We start from the raw sequence: 25,721 nt of genomic DNA on the forward strand, positions 1-25,721 counted from the left end.
CACACTGCCCCTTTAATACTGCTGCCTGCCAGTGATGGTCACTCCTGGTTCAATAAGCAGCTCATTGGAATAGAAGGGATACGATGAGTGTTGGGAAATAATGCATAAGTCATCCATGATTTAAACATGTCCTGAAGGAAATGCCTTCCTGTAGATGTACATGTCCTAGATAGCGTCTGTGCCAGGAATACCCCCGGCATGCTGCCGCCTGTGCAAAGAATGATGGGAAGTTGGACCTCTGTGTGAACCTTTGACGGCTCATTTTAACATTTTTGCTTCTTTGTTTTGCTCTTGCAGGCACAACCGTGTTGAGGTTTGGATAGACGTGCCCGTTACACAGCATCAAGACATGGAATGAAGGGAGTTGGAGGAAGATTTTTCAGCGAGGGATAGAGTAGAAGAAGAAGAGGAAGTGAAGATGGAGTGTATCTGGGCCACATTTCTCCTGGACTCTACAGTTTATTCCTTCAGCTGCTGGTCAAACCTGGAGCCTCCACACTAAAATCCGAGGCAGCTCATTTCACCTGCTGGAGGAGATTCCACCCTTGGTGATGTGATGAATAAGTTTGAAGTCCTTGGCATTGTGGGAGAAGGTGGGTGTTTTTTTTTTTGTTTGTTTTTAAGTGCATGTTTGTAGAACATGAGGACAACATGTACAGTTGTTCACCTACTGAGCCTGTGATCACAGCCACTGAGGTCATATCAACTTGCATGGTAATGTGAACGTGGGCGTTTCAGCAGCCCACAGACCAAAGACATGCAGACTGTAGATCAGAATCTTAATTGTCCATAGGTGTGAAGTGTTGTTGAGTGTTGGTCTCTGTATGTTGTGATGATAGGCTGGTGAAATTGTCAGGGTGTATCCTGACAATTTGTACCCCAACTTTCCCCATTCCATACAAGATTATGAATGAATGAATGAATGAATGAGAGAAAGTAATCAGAGATCACAGTTAACAATTCCTGAGTCTGTGTCTTCAATGGATCATAGCTTACAAAAATGTATTCCAAATTTCTTTTACTTTATGAGTTATGCTCCTTACAGAGAGACTGATGCTGTGTTTCCATCATGGTACGGTTTGGAATGGTAATGTCCTGGGTCAGCCTCGCGTTTGATTGAAACCTTTACTTGGTTCAAGATTTAAGAGTTTTATTTGTTGAACAGTTGCTTGTACAACCAAATTTAGATAGCAAGGCCACAAAGGTGCAAAGTATAAAAACAAAATTATTAAGTACAAAAGTAAATAATAACAACAAGGGGAAGGGCTGTGTATAATAGAATAATACTAAGAGGTAGGTGGGAAAATATTGCACATTATGTTGTAGGTATTGGTGTGCGGGGTGTGGGTCATAACAGAGGTCATCCAGCAGCTCTGCTTGTCTCCAAAAGACAAATTCAAGCGCAAGGGAGTGACATTTTTCTGTCGCCCAATCAGCTAACTGTTGGGGGCTCCACCTGCACCATACAATCCCATTTACTCTGCTACCCCAAAGGGAAAGGTACCAAAAATGGAATGGATGGGGCCAGTTATTTTGGTACTATACCCAATGGAAATGCATTAAAAAAAATGCATACCGTATCAAACTATTTCGCTCAACAGACACACGTGTTTATAAACCTTGGCAGATGGTAATGAATCAAAGAATGAGAGATCCATTTTCTGCCACTTTGTCCTCCACGTGAGGGTCACAGGAGCAGCTGGAGGCAATCCCAGCTGACCTGGACAGGCCTTTAGTCCATCACAGGGCAAACGCACAATCGACAAACAACCGTTCACTCTCACATTCACACAAGTTAGAGCGCGTTCAATTAACCTAATCTCATCCTTGTCTTTGGACTGTGGCCAGAAATGCCCTCAGTAAAACCGAACTAGTGACCTTGTTGCTGTGCGGGCACAGTGCTACCCACTGGACCTCTGCATGACCCCAAAGATTGAATGAAAAATACTTCAGTTTGCCATATTGGATGCTTTGTCTATCTGCTCCAACAGAAATGCCAATTTGTCTCTCCAATTTCTTTTCAATTTGATATTTTCGTACAACCATGGTTTTGTGACTGTCAGTGAAATCCCTGAATTGATGTTTCATGTTAAAAAAAAACCCTTTGTGCAGCTCAAAGGGCATGTCCCTCCCTTATCCTGACAGACTATAATCTGCAGGATGTGTCGCACTGTAACTGAACCACATGCAGCAAACCAGCACAGCAGAACGGGACAAAATTAATCAGTGAATTAAGACAGAATTTGGGACACCAGAGTGATGAGTTTGACCGGAATTAGTGCAGTGGAAATGCACATCATCGCAAGCTGCCCAAGCACTGATGACATGAGAGTTTTACACAAGAGAGCACTTCTTATTTCACATTCTGGGTCAAAGGACAGGACACTGTTTGGATTTAATCCTTCATTAAGGCTGCACTTTCTCACCAGAGCTATTTGGTCCACTTTAATCTTTCCTCGGATAGTCCCCTTGGTTTGGGCAGACGTGAGAGCTCATCCGAACTCCCGGTGCCGACCAAACAAGCGAAATCTGGTCCGCCTGAAAAACGTGGATCTTTGTTCGCTTGCACTGAACCCCGGTGCGGAGACGAAGTTAACCCAAGATTGGGAGAGACTGAAACGATTTGTGTCCATGTATGTGGTCGGAAATCTTTTTAATCCTCGCTCGGTGTCTGTGTAACCACAGCAGCACATTGGAGTTTCTGGCTCTCCGCCGTCTTTTTTCGGCACAGCTGCATTAATTCGTCACATGTTCTTCACTGCTGCTCATACCGGGCAGCTTCTTGTGCTAGTTTTCGGGTGAGCAGCTGTTTGGTCCACTTACAAAAGTAAATAAAAAAAAAAAAAAACGAAATGAAAGGGTGAACATTTTTCGGCATTCCCTGTCCAATCAAACCAAGTCTCCCAGACTATCCTGGTATGAAAGCGCCCGAAAATAACCAAATATTTGGTACACATTCTATAATGATTCAACCAGCTGATTGTTATTAGATCAGAAAAGTCAGTTGGTAGATTACTTTGGAGGATATAGATAAGAATATGACTATGACGTGTTTGTATTTTACCTTTATTTACTGTAATTTGTGTTTCTTATTCACATGAAAACATTCACAGAAACTTGTGTTTTGTGCTTCGGGGTAAAAGGTTAGTGCACTTTTCCGGTCAGACAATGAAATAAATTATAATTTAGACGCAAATGACTGTTAGATATTCCACATAAATGTCCGTCACAGATGAAACTGCGTGACCTTTAACTCGTTCAGACAGCAGCGTCGTCATTAGCGGCTGAGAGCAGTGAGCCGCACTGACGTACGATTCTCCGGCTTCACTCTAATGAGAGAAGACAGAGTAACCGAGAGATTTTTGTACGGTTGATAATTCTCACAGACTGTGGTCTAATGTACATCAGCACGTGTCAGGACACAAAACACATATATAGTACATACACAAAGGACTGCGACTAAATCATATGTTTTACCCTACTTTTGCTTTGTGAGACCTGGCTGCCAACAAAACAAATGAATGGTGCTAATTAATAAGCGTTGACAAATTTATCTTAGTGGTTCGCTAACTTTTTTAAATATTGAGCTCTAGAAGTAACACCATTATCACATTAAACTGGTGCTGGGCACGTTAACGGCATTAACGGCGTTACCAGCGTTAACGTTAGCGTATGACGTGTTTCCATGACCGGAAAAAAGCGCATGTGACTCCCAATTGTTAAAATGAGTCTCTAAAACAAGGCCATTCAACTTAAGGCCCACGGGCCAGAACCGGCCCTTCAAACAATTTGGACCGGCCCATTACTATGACGGGGAAGATGAAAGGACTGTGTTCGCGAATGTCGGCTATTGCCCTGAAAATACAGTCCAATACATCAGCTGTCAGCTGACCTAACTGACCTTCTTGTAGGCAGGACGACTCACTGCAAAGGGTCTGTGATTTAAAAGATGAGATTATAACTGTGTGGCATTAAAAACCTAGACAGAGTACTTTTTATTTTGTTTTTGATCTCCTTGTCATCTCTCTGTCAGCATGACATCATCAAAAAATGTCGCAATTGTACCTGAACATTACATTACAACAGTACTGTTACTCATATTTCTGCAAAAAATAGCCTATTGTGGCCATTGCACCTTAATGTTGTTCATATTGTTACCACTTAAATTTTTTGTAAGAGCCAATTGTGACTGTTATACCCAAATGTTGGTGGTACTGTAACTGTGACCTTTTTGCACTATACGCAAATTGTATCTTACCTGAATGTTGGCGGTTTTGTTACTTAAAAACTTGAAAAGCTGGCCCTCTGGAAATTTTAGTTGAATAGTCCTGCTCTAAAGTAAGGCTAAACTTTTAAAACTGAGGTGGTTATTTAGTAGCTGATTTTCATCAGTACCACCAGGAGGAAGCTTGCGTACCACTGGTGGTACACGCACCACAGTTTGAGAACCACTGCTTTATTATGTTAGCTAAAGTCTTTCAAAAGTGACTTAAGGGAAAAAAAATGTAATTGATTTAAGCCACTGGCTTTGCTTTCAGCTCATGATTAGTTGACCTCTCTTCATCCTTAATGCTTATAAACTCAAAATTGTACTTGTAACCTGTGACAAATGCAGTTCCTCATCTGTACATTGATAATTCAACCAGCAGCTCCACATCCGTCCAGGCCGTGAACCGTCACAGCTCCCCATAAATAAGCAGAAAATACTGCAAACTTGTTTTTTCCCCGAATATTTTTGGGAGCCAATTTCAGCCAAAGCTGTGATTTGTGAAACATGTGGTCATTTGTTCTCATTTGTAAAACCATGCACGAGTGTTTACGTGCTGTTCGGCACGCAAATGTGTTGTGCAATTTGCAAAAACAGTGTTTGTGTGAAATTATTCCGCACAGATGTGTGATGGGCTCCCAAATCACCAGTGCACACAGGTCCCTGAATGTGACATTATAAAAAATTGGTTTCCTCGTCCATTTTTCTGAAAAACAATATGTTCTGTATTATGTGATGTTTTTTTTCTATACATAGAGGAAAAAACAAAGATTGTTTTTGCATTTAAATGACACAGCTCCCACTGGTTGTAAGTATTATTTTGAAATTCTGAAAGTGCGTAACTTTTAAAGGCGCCATATGTAAGAATGTGGCCAAAAACGTTTACTACATTCAAATTCAAAATACATAGGCCTTTTAAGTTTGGTTTTCTGACGTAACTGGCAACCCGTGGTAGCTCGGCAGCTGAGACTCTACTGACTGCAATGATTGGTAGACGGCGGTAGGTGGCGCCACATGCCAAAACATGATATCAAAACATAAATATGATTTGCAGTCTGCAAAATATTTTTTTAAATGCAAATATTTTGTCTGTACTGTTGTTGTTGGTGAGTTCAGTTTGTTATATGAACATTATTCCTGAGTCTCTGTGACATATTAGGAGGATTTTATGATTTATTACATAATGAACCTTTAAATATGAGCCTTTACATTCAAACTATTGACAAATGAGTTCACACAGTTGTCGATTAAGTCTCTAAGCTTCGCACCACTCGCCGTGTGTTTCCTCAGTATCGCAGATATCGAGTTACCTGGCAACATTCCCACACTGCACACAGGAAGTGATTTGTTTCACGTCAAGACAGACAGTGTGTTTGTAAAGGGGCTGCACACAGGTTTGTAGTATGACAATCAGTTATTAGTGTGACTAAAATGTGAAGAAGAAACGAGTTCCACTTCGTCATCCAGTAGTTTGACGCTCCCTCTCTCAGTTCTGATAGTATTGCATGACAGAGATGAAGGAGTTATTATACAAATGATGTTACATCACTGTGGTCAAAGCAGGTCGACACCACTGTGCCAAGGTGGCCTCACAAAACATCCTTTTTGGCTTCTTTTCTATGAGTAAACCCCTGTTACATGACTGGACGATGCAATGTGTGAAATTGAGGACGCTGTTGACAAGTGCAATTTAGCATATTCATGAAGAGAATTAGGCACAATTAGATTCTGTTCTTTTTCAGCCCAGTTTGCTCAGTTCCCTTCTCTCATTATTTCAGTACACACGGAGGTGCATCGCTCACTCATTAGGGAAATACGAATGGAGATTACGTGCTGTGCTCCCATTAGAGGCGGGAATCACAGCGTACATCACAATACGATATGTGATACCTGGTCCACGATACTTGTAATATCACGATTCTGTGATAATCGATATATTGAAAGACAACATCAGTCCAGCCGTTCTCACTGATAACATGGCTGCCAGCAGCTACAGAAGGAAAACACATATTTTAGCCCCTGAGAAAAAAGGTTAATTAAATAAAAGCATAAGCATAAGTCTGTTATCTTAAAGGTCACATAGAGTGGTCCTGTTGCACATATATGTGAGTTATGGAGGTCTACTTACATATATTAAGTTGTTTTTATGGTCAAAATCCTCCTAGTTGCTGTAAACGAGCCGATTGAAATCTGTCCTTTTCGAATCGCTTGTCAGTCGAGCTATTTTTAGCCATAAATCTCGCCCGAGAAGACAGAGTGTGTTGTGATTGGCCAGCCAGCGTAGAGCCTTCCCACCTGTGTTGTGATTGGCCAGGTATCTGGAAGTGACGTAATCTATCACGTCAGCTCTCAGAAGCGCAGCTCCCCCCTCTGGAGCGGTGGATGCACTGCTACTCATTATCAAAACATTGTTTAAACAGTGTTTAAAAATAGCTTCTTCACGACTCCCCGCCGCAGTCCCTTTTATCTTTAAACCGGAGTCAGACCCAGAGTCAGAAGACACTGTTGCTCGTGAAACACCTCCACAACGGACGTTATTCTTCTTCTGCGGTTCAATGTACGCAACCGGATGTGCCCGGACTAGTGCCCGGAGCAGGACGATCGGTTGTTCAGGAGAACCGCTGCTTACGTAACGTTAACGGGATTTTCAGTGATCTCGTTGAGCCCCGAGATTACAATAAAACACAACTTTCTCAGCAGTGGCTAAACTGTTTGTTTAGAACCGTCAGGGCTTCATAAACAAGGTAATGACGCAGATACACACCAAAAAAAACAGCGATAATAGGAACTTCCGGTCTAGTTCCGCTTTAAGAATATGCTTCCTACTTTATCTTAGCATTAGACAGCTTTTTCCCCACTGCAAATTTCAGTTTGTCTACAGCTCACTCTCTCACACCAAAGTCCAAAGACCAAATCAGTGGTTTTTTTTTAGCTCAGGGGAACACAACAGTTGGTGGTCTTTGAATGCCTCTTTTCAAAGTGTGTGTCACTTAAAACTGAACCAAGAATTTACAATAACATATTTGAGTTACTGATGGCTGCAACAGTGGATTTCCTCATCTGTGCCGTGATATAAAATTGTTGATTTTCTCTATGGACTTTGGTGCCGGGGTGCTATTTTAAATTCTGTTTCAAGGTTAGGAAATAGAGGGAAACCTATTCTTAAGATATGAGCAGGCAAATGTTGAATTAGATTGAGCTTCTTGTTAAGTGGTTGAAATCTGTTTTTCCCTCTGTCTCTGTCAGCTGCTGTGTTCTCTGTGAGACCAGCTCTCAGATGGGTTTGTGGAAATGACAGTGCCATGTGGTGAAAGTGTCTGAATAATATATTATTTTCCTCATCATTTTAAAAAATGATGAACTATCCCTTGAACTGTTTCAGTGGTGGCTCAATATAGCTTTACATTTTGTTCAAATCTTGGGATTAAAATATGTTTAACATCCTTTTTTCTCTCTGTGTGCAGGAGCATATGGAGTGGTGCTTAAGTGCAGACACAAGGTAAGACTGTGTTTTTCTGTAGATTATAATGTGTATATTCTGTATAATAATTAAATAACTTCATCTTGTGATATGCATTGTGTTCGGGGGTATTTTGATTGAGAGGTTATGGAGATTATGAATCAAAATTTGAATATGTAGACTGTGAAGAAAAGAAGACTTTTTTTTTGAATCATCTCCGAAAAATACAATGACTATGAAGACGTTTGTTACAAAGAAATCACACAACCTGTTTCCTCCCTAAAAGAGTTTACACAACAACAACAACAACAAAACTCTGCTGGCAACCTGTGCGCCCATGTGATATGAACAGCGTTTTATGGTGGTTGGCAGTGGGTGGTGCAACAGAGTTTGTGGCCCACAAAGGAGGATTAAACCCTCTGAAAACCATTGTGATAATCAGGCCGTCTGGATTTATTTTGGTTTTATGGCTGTAGAATTGTCAAAAAATGTTCTTTCTTGGAAATTTGTCTTGGTTAAGTTGTCTCGGTTAACTTGGAAACTTATTTAACCATTTTGGAATCACGCTACTAAGACGCTGACGTCACAAATGTGTGATGTGCTGGTGAATCTCGTCTGTGATTGGACGGTCGTTCCGTGGAAGTCCTGAGGGGCTACCGTAATGACAAGTATATGGGTGCAAAGCTGTATTAGCTATCTATCTATCTATTAGCTTAAAGTTAGCTAAAAAGAAGGCATTGCTAGCCAAGAGAAATACTTGCTATCTATCTATCTATCTATCTATCTATCTATCTATCTATCTATCTATCTATCTATCTATCTATCTATCTATCTATCTATCTATCTATCTATCTATCTATCTATCTATCTATCTATCTTCTACCACTGTATCTTCAAAGACTGTACTGTGCCAATCTCGGGTCACATTGACAGATCGCCAGTCCATATATTTTCTTTTTTAATTTTCTAGATATCGCAAACAGTCTAGGAATGACAGCAATTGGAAGTACGCATGCCAAATCTGTCAGCGATGTCATAAGTGTTAATCCATATGCCATATAATATTCCATTAATATTAACATTAATATTGACACATCATGGTCATTTAATGACTGAATACAATACATTTGTTAAATAACCTGTCCCTCTTCCCTAAAACTGTGAATATTTGAACCAGTGATAATAAGACAAAGCGTTACGAGGGTTTGTTTGCTCAAGATCCAAAATAAATCAAAGTTACCCCAGATACGCCGAGTATAAATAGAGAGAAATATTGCAGTTATTTAAGCGCCATGCCAGAAATGTGCCAAAAACACTTGTACTGTGTATCTGTTTTTCCAATATAAGACTGGAAAAGAAAACTCGATTTAGGCCAGAGCTGAGAGTTCTCTGCATTTTTTTATTCAACAAGTCTCAAAAAGCCGAGTTAAAAATTGCCATTGCAGGTCATTTTAGTTGCCCTTTACTGGGAGGAGAATTGAAAAAATCCTGTTGAAAAGTGAGCTATAAATGAATCATTTATCTGATATCAGTCTAACAGATGATAATCTCAGTCTCATCATCACCATCATATACCAAGGCTTTAAAAATAAGATATCACTGGCATATGTTCAGAATTACTGCAATGTTGCTTGTTTCTGAAATGATACAACATATTTTTTTTTTACCATGCAGTAATTGGTGTGCTAAATTAAATCTTTGAGGTGTTTAGACAACAATGTTTCATGGAAATTATTCTTACACGCTTCTTTTTTTTCTCTACCAGCTGGAGGAGATTGCTCCTCTAATATGCATCCCCCATTATTTTCGGGTCCGTCCTTTACCTGGTTCCCCACCACAACAAGGGGACGCGGAACCAACATTATGTTCCGCTAAGAAAACAAAAGACTAAAGTGATAATAAAAATAATAAAAAACATTATAGACTAAATAACATAATTAAGAAAATTAACAATACAACTTAAACACATAATAATTCAATAACACGTAATGTAAAAATAATATTAATGGTGACAACATAAATTCCACACTTAAAATAATAAACACATAACAACTACACGGTTACACTGCTGTGACGTTGCTTTACAAACACAACAAACCAGTTGTTTTCGGTGTAACTGAATCATTAGAATCAGTTCATTAAAAAGAATCGTTCAGTACTTGACATGACACAGTCACTGAACTGAAATAAGGCTGAGCGGGTTGTGATTGGGGCTCACCTATTTCATCCTATTTTCTTAATTATTTGGACAATATAGAACATTGTAAATGTATATTTTTACTCCATATTATACATTTTACCGACTTTACTGTGCTTCTTTTGTCATGTGGGACCAGTGTGGAACAGGTTGGACGGCCCTAGCGCCCCCTATTGAAGAGCCACCGCTTGTGTCTCACTTAAACAAAAAGGGATAACTCTTAATTGATTTGTGGTCATTATTGTTCTTTTCCACACTCACCAAATGATGTGAAACTGAAATATTCAAACGAATCAGCAGATGAAAGATGAATCGCACAATACAGGTCATGCTTATTCACGACTCTGAATGATTGGCGTTTGTTCTGTTGTGCGTTTTCCTCGCAGGTCCCATTTGTGCACGTTTCTTTCATTTAAGTCCTTTCAGAGCTCTGCTTCATGAAAATTTTAAATGAGCTATAAATTATAGACGGCGAGTGAAAATTCTAAGTATTGCGCGCATTCTGTGGCATTGTAGCCACGAACAAAATGACACGGTAAGCAGAAACACACGTCGGGTAGAAAGGCAGTTGCAGGCTGACATTTCAGCAGCCCGAGAGGCTGACGAAAGCTGAATGAAAAGCTGCAGCGTTTGCGCAGAGGGTAAAATACAAAACGCAGCCGACAGCGAATGTGGAAAATTGTTTGACACCTTACCTTTGTTTCATCTCCCAGAGAACGCGCGATGTCGTGTGAGTGTTTGTGCTCTGACTAAGGTCACTGTTAACAACTGTTCAGCGCTGTGAGACGAACACGTGGAGTCACAATCTTCTGATGTTTGCAGAGTCGACTATTATCTGCCTGAACACGAGACCAATTTGTCTGAACACAAAGACAAAAAGTCAGTGAACCGTTGCCTCAGGTCAGAACAATTCAGGGGAGAAAAAATATCTAATTAGGATTCTTTCTGTGAGATGTTGTAGCAGGATTTGACGTGCAATCACTCAAGTTGCCTTTCTACCATCAATTTAAAATGTGATGGAGCACGAAGTATAACATTAACTAATCTATAGCGTACAGAAAATCCTTTTTTTTATCCATTGACATTAGGATCTATTTTACAAGAGACAATACAAACAAAGACAAAACTGTCACGCACTGTAGAATAAATCAAACTAATTCACAAAGCACAATATTAAGAACGATAACAAAGAAATTTAAAAACCTTTTCTTTGACCTAAACATTTTTTTTTTTTTTTTTTTTTACCTGAAGCCTTTAAGGTTCTACCAACCAAATGGTTGAGTACTCAACCGACTTGTTCTGAATTATGCAAACAAGTTTTATTATGAAGAGACATCTCAACCGTTTGGTAGAGGCCTGTATCTGAAATACTGTAGGGTCTAATTTAAAAAATAAATCAATATTGATTGTCGTTATTGTTATAATAAGTAAAAAAAATAAAACATTAAATCAAAGAAATCATTTTTCCTTTGCTTTTTTCTTGGTGTGTACCTTAAAGGGTTAAAATAAGTTAAGCACTGTTTTAATATTATATCAGGAAACTTAAACACATAAAATGCCTCTTAAAAAAACAAGAAAATATAACCACTATAACACAAAAAATACCTTGAAACAAGTCAAATTATCTTAAGTATCTTCAGCCTTAATAAGTAAATAAATCCAAAATGGTGATACATTAGAATCTAATGTATCACCATATCTAATGATGAGATAAATACACTGAATTCAAGTCAATTAAAGTACACATTAGTACACATGTTTTGCAGTGACATACTATTACAAAAACACATTAACAATAAAGTATAAACCCTTAAATATATGCTGCTTGTCATGATTTGTTTTATCTGTGTGATTCATGATGACACTATGGTGATGCTTTTTGTAAATGATTTCTGTGCAATAACTAAAGAAGATTTTTTTTTTTTTTAAGTAAGAGAGGGAGAGAGAGCGACAAGTGCAAACGACCACTGAGAGACAGAGCGGGCAGGACAGTGAGATTGTTGCTATCGATCGGGCCTTTACTGTTCGGACGTCACACTGTTCTGCTGCTGCATGAAAATGAAAAAACGAAAGACGCAGCAAGGGTAGCCAACAAGTGAAGGGCTACTTAATGTTAAAACACAACAAAAAAAAGGAAGCAGGGATGGTCTTAAAGCTCCAGTGCGTAACTTCTCTTGCCAAAAAACTCTGCCAGTGTCGCTAAATGCACCAGACCTAAACCTCCACCTCCAGAAAAGTCCATATTACGACGGAACAATCGGAACACGGAAATAATCCGATAATAAGCCCCGAAATATATGATTTAGTCTCTGCACGTAATTGTTCAATACTGCTCCATGTCAGTGGGTGGCAGTAGGGAGCGTAGTAATTTGTTAAAACGGCAGAATTAGTGAGTGTGAGTGTGGGTGAGAAGCGCGATAGCAATTGATAGATATTTGAAAATGGAAAAAACGCAGACGTCGAACTGGTTCCTGGTCAGAAATCTAACCCGGTTGAGACGCCGAGTGATGATTTGAAATACGATTGGAGCAGTGTTCAGACCGAGCATTCAGACTTCTGTTTTCTGCAGTCTGAACAAGGCCAAAGACACGTGTCCTGCAGTTTGTGGGGACAATACAGATCTATTCTACTCTGTTCTGTACCATAGGGGTCACCCTGTAGGTTTGGTTTTACGTCTACTGTACTTTCTTAACACTAAAGCCCGATTTATACTCCTGCGTAAAGTGCTCTGCGTAGGTTACGCGGAGTCCTCTGCGTCGACGGAGAGCCTGTCGGAGAGTCTCTGCGTTGTCTCCGACTGCACAAACTACTTTTTAAGTGTCTGTCATTCCGTCAAGGGACAACGGAGGCGGCAAGAGCTGCGATTGGTCCTCAGGACAGGCAGAGATAATGCTGCTCTGTGCCGGCTCACAGTGCGCACCGAGCGTCCACAGAGGGTGGAGCTGATCACCGCCGACAACGTTGCTGCCAAACTATAAATATGTCATATCTTAACACACACAGCACATGTTTAGACTCTAAATGGCTAATTTCTCGTCTCAAATGATTTTAAAACTGCGTTCTGGGACAGAAAAATATTTATTTCAGGTGAGAAACGACCACTGTTTCAATGTTATTCAGCTGCAACAACAACAACAGTCTTTCTCTTTCAGACGCCATTGCTCACTGTAGCCAAAAGCACAACAACCTTGCGTAGCGACCCCTACTGTTCGGGCGGGAAATTGCAGTGCGTATCCGGCACCACGACGGAGAACTATGAAGGCTCGAGGGGTCTCCGTGGTTACGCAGTCGGATAACGCATTACGCAGTTGTAGAAGTATACTGTGGCCTTAAGTGTTTTTGCATGCATGCTTATAGTCAAGACAATTATTTGGTTTTCTTAATGTCATGAAAACAAATCCGACTAGTCCGACTAAAATCGAGCTAGTCTTAGTCGGACTAACAGGGACCGTATCTATGTTCCCCGGGTCCTATGTTCCCCGCTTTGTATGTGACCGGGGAACATAGAACCCTTTCTCTAACCCTAATCCTAACCCTACCCTGTTTCAAAAAAAGGGTAGGACCCGGGGAACATAGGTACGACCCCGGACTAACATACCTGGATAATGCCATTCATAGTCCAATTACTCCGGCAAATTTACAAATATTTCCTCCCCGGTCTTTGACCCGTTAGCAGAAGGAGACGACGTATGGACGTCTTTCATCGTACAACACAGCAGCCACAAGATGACATGCTACATCTAATTTAGCATGGCTAGCACGATTAACATATACAGCAGGTACGAAAACACACAGAACCACAGCGCCATCCATCTCGCTGTTAACCGTTTATTTTCCTGTGACGTAAAGTTCAAACTGTGCATGTGAACGAGTGTTTTGCACTGATTTAATTATTTTTATTTGAACACAGGGTCCGTTTGTCTTATCGTTGAGTCTCATTGCTCGTCGTCCTCAAACAACAGCAACTGTTTTCAACGCACAGCCACTTAAGTGCAGCATGTTTTCAAGCTCATAGCATTAATAAACCTAATGTCCCCCTCAGAGTTACTTGGAAGTGACGCGTGACATGATTCACACTTTACATAACATTGTCTGGGCTTCATTTTAACATGTTGTGTCAGACACTTAGTCCACGGCAATAAAAGCTTTTTAGCTTTGCTGCAAGAGAGCAGTTATTTTTACTTTCCTCAGCTGGAAGCAGGGCAGAGGAGACAAGTGTGGCAGAGTGTGTGTTGTGTGTGATGGGGAGGAAGAGATACAAAGGGAGCTATTGAATATGGAGCCTGTGTTGATGGTAAATGGGTCACCCTGTTAGGAGTCCTGCAGACCTGTAGTTCAGGTAATGAGAGGACGATGAGGCTGGAGCTCCAGGAGGAAACCTGGTCATAAATGTGAATGAAATGTTTCCCATATACATTATGTACACACACACCTCAGTACACGTACGTATACTTTCCAGTGCTGTGTGTGTGTGTGTGTGCGGTGGAAGATTTTTAATTAGCAAAGCAAACGTGTGCCAGCGTTTGTGCAATGTTCTGCCACTTTAAGTGTTGTATTAGCGTATGTGGGTGTGCGCATGGAGGCTTATGTGTTAACTCGAATTTGTGTTTTGGGAGTCACAATAGCACAACCTACACGTCAGCCAGTGTTTCCTATACAGTACATTGTTGCGTGGTATTGTCGTCCTGACGTGACTCGCTAATTAATTATCGCTGTTACTCGTTTGGCAAGGAAAAGTGAGCGGAAGTGACCTGATTTAAGTTTAGACGACGTGCTTAAGCTTGTGACACAAATAATTAGGTAACACTTTATTTTGATAGTAATGCTGAAGGGTTTGTATTTATATTTAGCACTTTTCTAGTCTTGATCTAGTTTTGCCATTCATCCGTTTATACAGTCGTTCCTCTTTCACAGCAACATGGGTTAAGTGTTCTTGCCCAAGGACGCATTGGCATGTAGAATATAGCGGAGCTGGGAATCTAACCCACAAGACCCACATATAGTCTACTGCCAGTAGACTATAGGTTGTTTTAAAGGTCACATATTATACCCTATTTCTCCAAGTCAAACTCATTCCCTGGTGTCCTAATGAACATGTCTGTGACATGCTTTGGCCAAAATACCATCATTATGAAGCACCACAGCAGTTCAATCACAAAATTAAATCCTTATAAAAATGGTTCCTAGTGACGGCAGGATGTTTTTCCGTGTGTATTTTGTTGTCACTTCCTAGGTTTATATTTCATATTTGCTTGTATTTTGTGTTGGTTAGTTTCACTTCCTGACAGTATTGTAGGTCTCTTGACGCTGACCGAAGTTTTCTAATTTCTCGACTCAACTCGAGTGCATGACTTTGACTCGATCATTAACATTCACACTCGGAAGTTGGAGGCGAGGATTCCGCTGTAATATAGCGGTTATATAAGCAGAGACAGGCAAAAATGTGCTTCACTGCTCTCTGCCCAGTAATAAATAATACCCATGCTTCCCATTTCTAAAGTCAGGGCTGATGTTCCCGTGGAGAAAAGTGGAAAAAGTCCAAGCTTTGTTCTTTCGTGTAATGTGACAATCAGGACCTGCTCATTTGAACATAAGCAAGTCTGATGCTATTTTGAGATTTGCGGACTTGGCAGGAACTCAATAGGTAAATCAGTAGAGGTCGGAGATGCCACACATGAGCACAGGCAGCAACTTTGCTGCTGTTACTGCCAAGGAGTTGAAATAGGCTCCATACACACATTCTGTATATTAGGGGTGGGAACCACAGGGTATTTAATGTTACAGGGAGTGGATCCCTCACCTGTGCTTCTCCCTAAGGTTTCTACCCTTTTTTCCTTTTACAAGGGTTTTTTTTGCCTGGTAGTTTTTCCTCACCCTGGTCGAAGGTCTAAGGACAGAGGATGTTACCAACCCTGTGAAGTCCTGTGAGACAAACTATGTTTTGTAAACTGTGGGCTAGACAAATAAAGATTGATTGATTGATTGATTGACAATACACGATACATGGTCCATGATACTAATCATATCACAATACAACGATTCTGTGATAATCAATATATTGCAAGAGAATTATACACTACTGTTCAGAAGTTTGGGGTCACTAAGAAATGTCCTTATTTTTGAACACTTTCATTTTCAATGTATATAACATTAAATAAATCATAAATAAACTCTATACATTGTTAATGTGGTAAACGACTATTCTAGCTGCAAACGTCTGGTTTTTAATGGTATATGTACATAGGTGTATAGAGGCACATTTCAGTGTTCTAATGGTACATTGTGTTTGCTTATCACGTTAGAAGACTATTGGATGATTAGAAAACCCTTGAAAACCCTTGTGCAATGATGTTAGCACAGCTGAAAACAGTTCTGCTGGTTCTCTCATGAAAGAAAAAGTTTGGCTTATCTATATTTTCTATTCATTTTGCAACTCTTTTGATGAATAAAAGTGTGAATTTTAATGGAAAACAAAATAATTGTATAGGTGACCCCAAACTTTTGGACGGTAGTGTATAGCGATACATCACGATATCTGTCTAAATTAAGAAAACAAAAACGTCCATGAAAAGTGCATAAAGTCTGTATTGAACGTGGATGCAGCATCTCTTAACATAGCTTTTCTCCGCCATTATCCCACTGTAAACTTCTCCCTCTTCTTCAGCCAAGGTAACTTCCGCTCAATTTTCCCGACACCCGGCGAGCGAAACTTGCAGGGACTGTTAACTTTACAGCACCTTAATTTCATTAAAATACCGATATTTTCCCTGGCATGTCGATTATTGTATTACACAAGGAAGGACATAAATATAGGAAGTAAATTAAACATCCCCAGTTTGTTATGAGCTACCATATTTTCCTTCATTATAAAGTAAACTCTCAGGATTATGTGCTGCTAAAGCGTGGGTTTCATTGATGCTCATGTGTAAACACACAAAAAGTTGGTAAAAAAAAAAAAAAAACGAGTAGAAAAAAATACCAGCCTAACAATGGGCCGCGTGAGAGAGAGAAGTGAGAGCGCCGCCTGTGACGAGCTGCTCCTCATCGTGTGGCCTCACTTGACACTGAGGCTGCCTCTGTTCTGTCAGCCTCCATGAGGAAAAAGCACAATACAGGAGCAAAATGTGGAGTAGAACAGGCAGAGGCAGTGCAGCAGCAGCAGGGAAGACGAGGTTGGCAATCACCTGGGGCTCCAAGTGGAGGAAAAAAACAAAAAACTGATTACGATAGTCCAGAGTAACTAGAGCAGGGGGTCAGATGTGATCATGTGAAGACTCTCAGGGGTCGATGGTCGTCGTGAGGCAGGTTAGTTTTACCACACTGATGATGTGTTGTTGCCATCTGTGTAACTGAAGAACGAAGTCTTCGTATCGAACAAGGACGGAGCATCTCTTAACGGAGCTTTCTCCGCCATAATACCGATGTAAACTCCCTCTTCTTCTTCTGCCTGGTAACTCCCGCCCCAAGTTTCACTCATTCATCTGAGGGAGAGATATTTTATATTTGCCCATTTGCTTATTTTTAAATGACAATGTAACCAAATAAGCCACGCAGGAGTGAACAAATGGAAAAAAATTCTGCCTTTCTTTAACATCTGGAGTCAGATAACATAATATGAGGTGAATGAATGTACCCGTCTGTCACGGCTGGGTTGCAAACCAAGAACTCCAAGCACAACTCCTTACCAGCTGAGCTAATGGGGGATGACACGACATGTGACCAGGTCCCATTTTCTGTCCCCGTCCATAAATAATACAGTATAAAATCGAAGCTGCGGGTCGTACAAAATCTGACACCAGCGGACCGGACTTTGGACAACATGCCTGAACTGGAGTGCTGTCAGATCCAGCCTCTGACTCTGTAACGCAGTAAAGAGCCACTGGTGCTAATTAACTTAGCCTCGTCGGTGGCACGACAACAATAAATCCAGGCGTCTCTGCTGTGCTGGAGCGGCACTTTCATTGCCAACATGAGAGATCACACACTGTCCATTCCTCTGTTCTGTGGCACAGTTACACAAACTTCTCTCCGTCACTGCTACAAACATCAACACGCCACTAACATCATGTCTCCAAGTGAATAAAAAAAAAATAACTCTGTGCTCGAAAGAGCAATATGACAATAAAACGTAAATCTATCTTCAATGTGACTTTATTTTCTCTGGGAAATCCTCACAAAATAACACACTTTACACTCAAACCACAGTTTCCTCTCATTTATCAAAGTGTATAGACCCACACACTTTAACTCTGTTCATTAAAAAGTCATAAACGGAATGATTTCACCTTTTATTCTTCATTAGTAAATAATAACAACAACAAAAAACATCCACAACATCAAAGAAAGCTTCTACCCGACTGCTATATGTAAAGTATTGTTTCTATATCTGGGAGGTGGCTTGAAAATGATAATATCCATCATTTATACGCACAAATCAATCAACTCTCTGCCTGTTATTTTGATAATAATTCACTTTCTGACTATAGTTAAACACAATCCAGCGTAGTAATAATTTATGGCATATTATAATCATGTTATACATTTTATTCTCACTTAAGGAAGCTCACAATATTTAGCATGTACCATCAACAGCAGCTGCCTGACTATGTTCCAATGACAGCTGCTGCTGTTTCCTTCACCACGCAGCTCCAAATATCCTTGGATACAATCTTTTTTTTTAAAGTGTGAGAGTGGGGAGTGTTGGGGAGGAACAAAACGAGGTCACAGAGACTGCACTGTTTGGGTCATAAATTAGAAAGTGTGCGAGGGGTGACAGAGGCTACACACAAGTGTGTAACGCTGGTGCATTTTGTTTGACTCTTAAGTTGTTTTTCTCTCTTCTGAACTCAAGTCACGTCCTTGTGTCTTCACAGGAAACCAATGAGCTGGTGGCCATTAAGAAGTTCAAAGACAGTGAGGGTGAGTGAACGTTTGAAAGGTTTTCAGGAAAGGGAAGAGACAGAGGAAGAGCCAATCAGCTGTGTTAATGCTTTTTTATTTCTCCACAGAAAATGAGGAGGTCAAGGAGACGACGCTCCGGGAGCTGAAGATGCTCCGGACCCTGAAGCAGGACAACATCGTGGAGCTGAAGGAGGCTTTTCGCAGGAGAGGGAAACTCTACCTTGTCTTTGAATATGTGGAGAGGGTGAGTCGAGTGACGCTTATTATTTCACTGTGCTCTGTGCACATACTGATTTCTTACATTACTATTCTGCTGTATCTAGTTTCAGGATGTTGAGGCTGCTTCAGTTAGACATCACCATGGCAACATATGAACTATGCAGTTGGTGAATAATGGAATTCCCCACTGTGTTGCCAGGGTTTCCAGCCAAGTGTTTATTTCATGATAGGCTTTATTTTCATACTGTGCTCAAGTCATTTAAGTACGGCGTCTCCACTCGCTCTCCTGTCAGGGTAAAAAAGAGCAGGGAGAGGAATTCCCGCACTAAATATCTGTGCTTATCAAAGACGACTCGAAAAAAAGGCTGCACAAAATGAGGAATGAGAAATGGGATTTCATCACATTAATCGCAACCTGATTAAGTGAATAAATGATCAGTAGCAGAAACATTGGAGAGCAGATGGAGTTGGAATCTAGTGATGCTCAGCTGGAGCTCAGTGATTTTACTTAAAAAAAATTAAATCCAAGGAAATAAGGGCATTTCTGCATGGAGTCTGTTGTGTGCATGTTCTCCTTGTGTGTGTGTGTGTGTGTGTGTGGGGGGGGGGGTTCTAAGAGTTCTCAGGTTTCCTCCCACAGTCTAAAAACATGCAGGTTTGGGTATTGGGCAAATTGGACGCTCTAAATTGACAGTAGGTGTGAGAGTGAATGGTTGTTTGTCTCAATGTGGCGACCTGTCCAGGGTGTACCACGCCTTTTACCCTCGGTGAGCCGAGATTGGCACCAGTGTGGAGAATAAAGCGGGAGAAGATGGATGGATGGATGGAAACAACCAACTCCATTTCTCCGCCAAACAGTCTGCAAACAGTGCACAGACGACTGATCCACATACAAAGACAAGTCTGAAAATCCTAGTTTTTGTCTTCATCGGTTTTATCTGGGTCTGGGTCATGGGGACAGCAGTTTGAGCAGGGAAAAGCCAGACAGTCCTCTCTCCTCTTCAACTCCTCCAGGGCAGATACTGAGGCGTTATAAATCCTGCCAAGACATAGAGTCTTTCGAACTTGTCCTGGGTCTGCACCAGAGCCTCTTTCTGCTGAGAACACACTCCCATGGACACATTTGGGACTGTTCCATCTCACCTTTTCCTACTTTTCATTCAGCCTTTCCTCATTTTGACAAATAATTACATGTTAAAGAAAATTAACCTTAATCTAATCAGGTTTATTGTCATTTTTTCCCAGTGCTCTTTTGATGCTCTGATCATCTTCTTCCATCATATTATGAGAGTGAAGTCGTACCAATCGTGACGCTAAACTAAAGTTGATCACTTCAATTCCTCCAATCACCTGGCAACCCCGAGAATTCATCCTGTGACCCTAAATGGTTTTTCCCAAGGTTCTAAAGGTTCTTTAAAAAGTGAATGTGTTGTTGTTTCTTTGCAGAACATGCTGGAGCTTTTGGAGGAACTGCCCAATGGTGCGCCACCCGACAAAGTCCGCAGCTACATCTACCAGCTCATCAAAGCCATCAACTGGTGTCACAAGAATGAGATAGTTCACAGAGGTGAGAGGAGTTGGTTTTAAATACATCATTGTGTTGTTGTTATGGATGTTTGCTCCCACTTTGTTATCCCCTATAACATAAACATCTATTATGGATCCCTAGAGAATCACGTCCTCGTACAGAAAAATGACAATAAACCTGATTAGATTAGATTAGATTAGATTAGATTAGAAGTGTATCCATGTCTCTTCCGCAAAAATATCAATGTCACTTAATGTGGTTTTCAAGCTGACTTCCTGTCTGTTGCTTCCAACTCTCCCTGCTCCCCATCTGTTCTGCAGTTTAAAAAAAAAAAAAAAAAAGATATTAACATATAAATAAATATGTCTACAAGGAGAGTTGGTGTCTACCTGTGAGGAGGTTTTTCTTTTCTCATGCGACCTCCCACCACCGCCGTCTCTGCCTCAGCACAGCGAGACCACCGACTGTTTCACCACAGTCGCCGTCATTATCTCCTGTGTGAGTGTGGCAGGCTGACACACTCACACCTGGAGACCTTTTCATAGTCATGCACGCAGGCCTCCATCGTCAGCCTCACCTCTACTGCTGCTGCAGGAGACACTGTTGTTCCAGACGGAAAACGTGTTTACCATCAGAAAAGGCTGATTTTTTTTCAAATAAAACTGTTGAATTAATTATATCTCTAACATGCAGGTACATGGTGTGCCCTGGATACACTTTAGTTTTCTTACATTTCTTTTATTACAGCTCTGACGGACATTTATTTTAGATTTTTTTTACTTTTTACTTAATTTCATTTGGTTTGATTTTTTTTGAGTAATTATTTCTGTTTTTCTGAATCATTTATTTCCATGGTTGGTTTTTCTGAGTAATCTTTTTCTGATTTACTCAATAATTTAGAGATTATAGAGCATTTGAAACAGTAAAAGCATGAATTCCTTTATTGAGAGCTCGATTAATGTTAACAACATGGACGGCTTGTTTAGTTTAATCAAGTTGTACTTTGATCTGGGTTTAAGACACTGGGAGATAGTTTTTAAGTCACATGGTATTAGTTTGTCAACTTTACGCAGGCATGGGAGTCACTTGCAGGTTGGAGTTTCTCTTAAAAAAATTACTCCGGAAAACGTACTCAGAAAAACAGGAGAAACAATATTCCGAAAACTGAAAAAAATATCTGAAAAACAGGAAAATAATAACTCCGAAAAACAGGAAGAAATTACTCAAAATAAATTCCTTAAAAAAACAGGAAAATTACTCTGAAAAACAGGAAAGTATATATATATGTTTATATATATTTATAAATACTCAGATTTTTTTTTTATGAACGCAATGCGCTGCCATAAAAATTAGAACCCAGAAAAATACAATTAAATTCTAATTGATATCCATCTCTTCTCACAATCACTGAGGATTGGTTTGAGTGTTGTGTGATTCATGAAAAGTTTCCAGAGCTTTTTTGAGTTTTTAAATAAAATACTGACGTAGCTGAACAAGTTGTTCCTTAAAGGGGAATTCCAACATTTCTCAACCTGGACCCTATGTTTATAAATGTGGGCGTGTAAATGAATGGCACTTGTATTATTAGAACAATAGACAGTATCTGCTGCGGCAACATGGAGGCGTTGGCTGCAGAAACTGTTGTTGTGCATAACTTTTAAATATTAACACACCACTTACACAACTACACTGCACACAGGAAGTGATTTGTTAAATTAAGACAAAGGCGTGTCCCACGACAAAAGTTTAACAAGTGACTTCTATTGTTCAAAAAAGTTTTTTGTTTTTTTGAGGATAAATAGACATAGACACAGATTCTCTCCCCAGAGCACACGGAACACAAATAATGTGACAGTGTTTCCGTTGACAAAGACCAAACCGAGGCAGAATACTAACAACAATGACAACAAAAATCACTAAAGGTCACTGTAGCTTTAAGGGGCGACTGCGTCAGTCCACAAAATGTCAACCAAAAGCCAATTAAAGGTTGTTGTTTTTTCCCCCAACAATATTAATATTCTGTTAGTTATTTAAAAAAACTGCAATGTGTGTGTGTGTGTTTTTTTAGTATTACGTATAACAATGAATGTCAGTGCATTGACACATATGAGTATCAACACATTTGTGCCATTTAATGCTATTCTAAAGCCACAATTCTCCCACTGTGTTACACATATTCTTTTATGGTTATATTTTTAGAGGATTTTTGGATTATATAGGATTTTATCGTATGGGCTCATCCCAAAGGTCAAAGGTCTTGTTGATAAACTTGTGTCTGTGTCTTTGTCTCAGATATCAAACCTGAGAATCTCCTCATCAGCTCTGAGGACATTCTCAAACTCTGCGACTTTGGTGAGTTTTTTTTGCTCTGGTGTTATATATATATTTTACAGTTTGAATTGTGAAAATGGAGTTATTCGATCACCTTTTCCAACACTCATCCATATGTGCAGATTACTTCTTATGCAGTGATCTCCTTTTTTTCCCCCGTGTGCCGTTTGCTTGGTTTATTTTTATCAGTGATTTTGTTTTGGCCAGTTTAGTTCTTGGGCTCAGTTCACCGTGAACATTCACACCTTTAATTTGTCACCCTGTAAGTTGTGTAGCAGACAGATCAGTTCTCTCCCAGTGGAGCCAGGACAACACTGTACATGTTTACTCTGTTGACTCTCATCACAACACGAAGACACGGAGACTATATTTCAGGCACGTCAGGTGAATTTATAGGCAGATGTTTACGCAGAAAAACATTAACTTTGCTGAGTGTTAAGTCTACATTTAGATGAGTCTTTGCAACATCACACAGTTATTTAAGTTTATATAGCTGGCCGATGTATGCCCACTGAGTCAGCTGGGGTGAGATTTGTTTATTATTCTCCGAGCCGGATTTCTGTTTGTTGTGATATTTCATGCTTAAAGTGGATTCTCTGTCCACCACAGCAACATAAAGCCGCCAACTTGTAACAAGGACAAATCAATAAAAGTGAACACCATGGGGCGAGTTGCCCTCCCTGTCTTAAGCTGTGCCAGCACATTCGGTCCTTGAATTTAAGGAAATCAATGGTCTTGGAAAGTCCTTGAATTTGATTGTGGGAACCCTGATGTTATTTGTATATTCATCACAGTCTTGGACGTAATTTCATGTTTCGCTGCATCAGGTTTTGCTCGTAACCTGTCTGAAGGAACCGACGCCAACTACACCGAGTATGTGGCCACGAGGTGGTACCGCTCACCTGAGCTGCTGCTGGGGTGAGTCTGCGAGTGTGTGACATTTTTACGGAGTGAGGACATTTTGGTCGGTCCTCACTTTGTTTTCATTGAAATCACTTCCTTAAGTTGCTATAACATGCTATACTCTGTTTGTCAAAAAAAATAAAATAAATAAATTTGGACGACATAGTATATAGTATGACTTTTTTTTCCACATTTTTGACCAAAAATTTTTTTGTCAATTTTTTTTTCAAATTTTGGACCAAACATTTTGGGTCAAATTTTTTTTCAAATTTTGGACCAAACATTTTGGGTAAAAATTTTTTTTTCTAATTTTGGACCAAAAATTTTGCGTCAATTTTTTTTCCACATTTTTGACCAAAAGTGTTTTGTCAATTTTTTTTTCAAATTTTGGACCAAACATTTTGGGTCAAATTTTTTTCTTCAAATTTTGGACCAAACATTTTGGGTCAAATTTTTTTTCAAATTTTGGACCAAAAATTTTGCATAATTTTTTTTTCCACGTTTTTGACCAAAAATTTTGCGGCAAATTTTTTTTCAAATTTTGGACCAAACATTTTGGGTCCAGTTTTTTTTTCAAATTTTAGACCAACAATTTTGCATCAATTTTTTTTCCAATTTTTTTTTCAATTTTTGGACCAAACATTTTGGGTCCAATTTCTTTTCAAATTTTGGACCCAAAATTTTGGGTCCAATTTTTTTTTTTGTCTCGTCTCTAATCTGTAAAATTTGATTATGTATTTATTAATAAAAGCCTTTATAGTTCCATACAATATTTCTGAATAATGAGTGTAATAATCATGTTTTAACTTATCCTCAAACTCTTAACTGATGCACGTTCTATTAAAACAAGCTCTATGTTTTAACACAATCATATTATTGTGCTTTCATTGTCTGCCAAGTTGAGGATTTGATGTGCTTTGCATGTTCATGTGATTCATTCTCATTGTGTGAATTCAGATCAGTGGGTGTAACAGGTGTTTGGCGTTTCCGACCAAAAAAAAAAAAAAAAAGTGTCGATGATTCACCTGCTGCAGACTCTGAGCCCGAGCCTTTGTCTACGCGCCGCGTCCATCCCCGAGATCAAATTAGTTTTTTTGGTCGTCTCCTGTGATGTGCCTGCTGCAGCAAATGTCCACTCCAGCTTGGAGACAGCCGAACGTCATCTAGCTTCGCTCACGCTGCTGTAGCCTGATTTAGTAAATGCCCTGGAACATTTATTGAGACAGCGTTTGAATGCCACCCACTCAAATACTCTCTCTCCCTCCAACGCCACAGCTCCTCTGCTTCTCTGCCGCCAGTTCCTCACCATCTCTCACCAGAACTCCTCAGCTCCGTTTCCCTCAATATTGACCACGTTCCTCAGGAGCTTCTCCATCAGAGACACGCGGCAGCCAGAAATACCGTGTTTTATTCAGGAACATCATCACAGTCGCCATCTTGTTTCCTCTTCGCTCCCATCGTCGCCATTTGTTTTGTTTTCTTCCTTCACCGCAGAGATTAAAGCACAAGGTTGACAGGCAGCGTCATTACACACATTATATTTAATCTCTTTCTGTGTTGTTCTAGGGCTCCCTATGGAAAAGCTGTGGACATGTGGTCTGTGGGATGTATCCTCGGGGAGCTGAGTGATGGGCAGCCCTTGTTTCCAGGGGAGAGTGAGATTGATCAGGTCGGTGGCTCCCAAATAGCTCATTAAGCCGTTGTTAATTCATCATCCAGACGACACACGTTCGTGCAAGTGTACTTTGCGTCACCATAATTACGCGGCGGTTTATGCTATGGGAGGAATTGAGACGGTTTCTGAAAGCTGAGAAGTTGCACGTTAAAGCCAACGTGTGGTTATTACGGTAATTTGACTTGCGCTGTTGCGGGAAGCCGGCAAATCAGAGTCTTTGTCGCCAGAAAGGGATAAAGT

General features: G+C 40.2%; 1 protein-coding gene across 1 annotated transcript in view; it reads left to right on the forward strand.

Annotated features, from left to right (window-relative positions):
* Window positions 1–550: 550 nt before the first annotated feature.
* Window positions 551–25,721, forward strand: part of cdkl5 (cyclin dependent kinase like 5) — a gene marked incomplete at its 3' end in the record, with an annotated part of 45,344 nt that continues 20,173 nt past the window's right edge. The window contains exons 1-8 of the mRNA XM_083900825.1: window positions 551–593; window positions 7,732–7,766; window positions 18,798–18,843; window positions 18,933–19,069; window positions 20,491–20,611; window positions 22,865–22,924; window positions 23,731–23,821; window positions 25,373–25,475. Of these exons, the coding sequence (XP_083756951.1) occupies window positions 557–593; window positions 7,732–7,766; window positions 18,798–18,843; window positions 18,933–19,069; window positions 20,491–20,611; window positions 22,865–22,924; window positions 23,731–23,821; window positions 25,373–25,475 (630 nt within the window). The 5' untranslated portion in view covers window positions 551–556. The remainder of the gene's footprint in view (window positions 594–7,731; window positions 7,767–18,797; window positions 18,844–18,932; window positions 19,070–20,490; window positions 20,612–22,864; window positions 22,925–23,730; window positions 23,822–25,372; window positions 25,476–25,721) is intronic.

The sequence above is a fragment of the Microchirus variegatus genome (genome assembly GCF_963457635.1).
Source record: "Microchirus variegatus genome assembly, chromosome: 14".
Classification (NCBI taxonomy): domain Eukaryota; kingdom Metazoa; phylum Chordata; class Actinopteri; order Pleuronectiformes; family Soleidae; genus Microchirus; species Microchirus variegatus.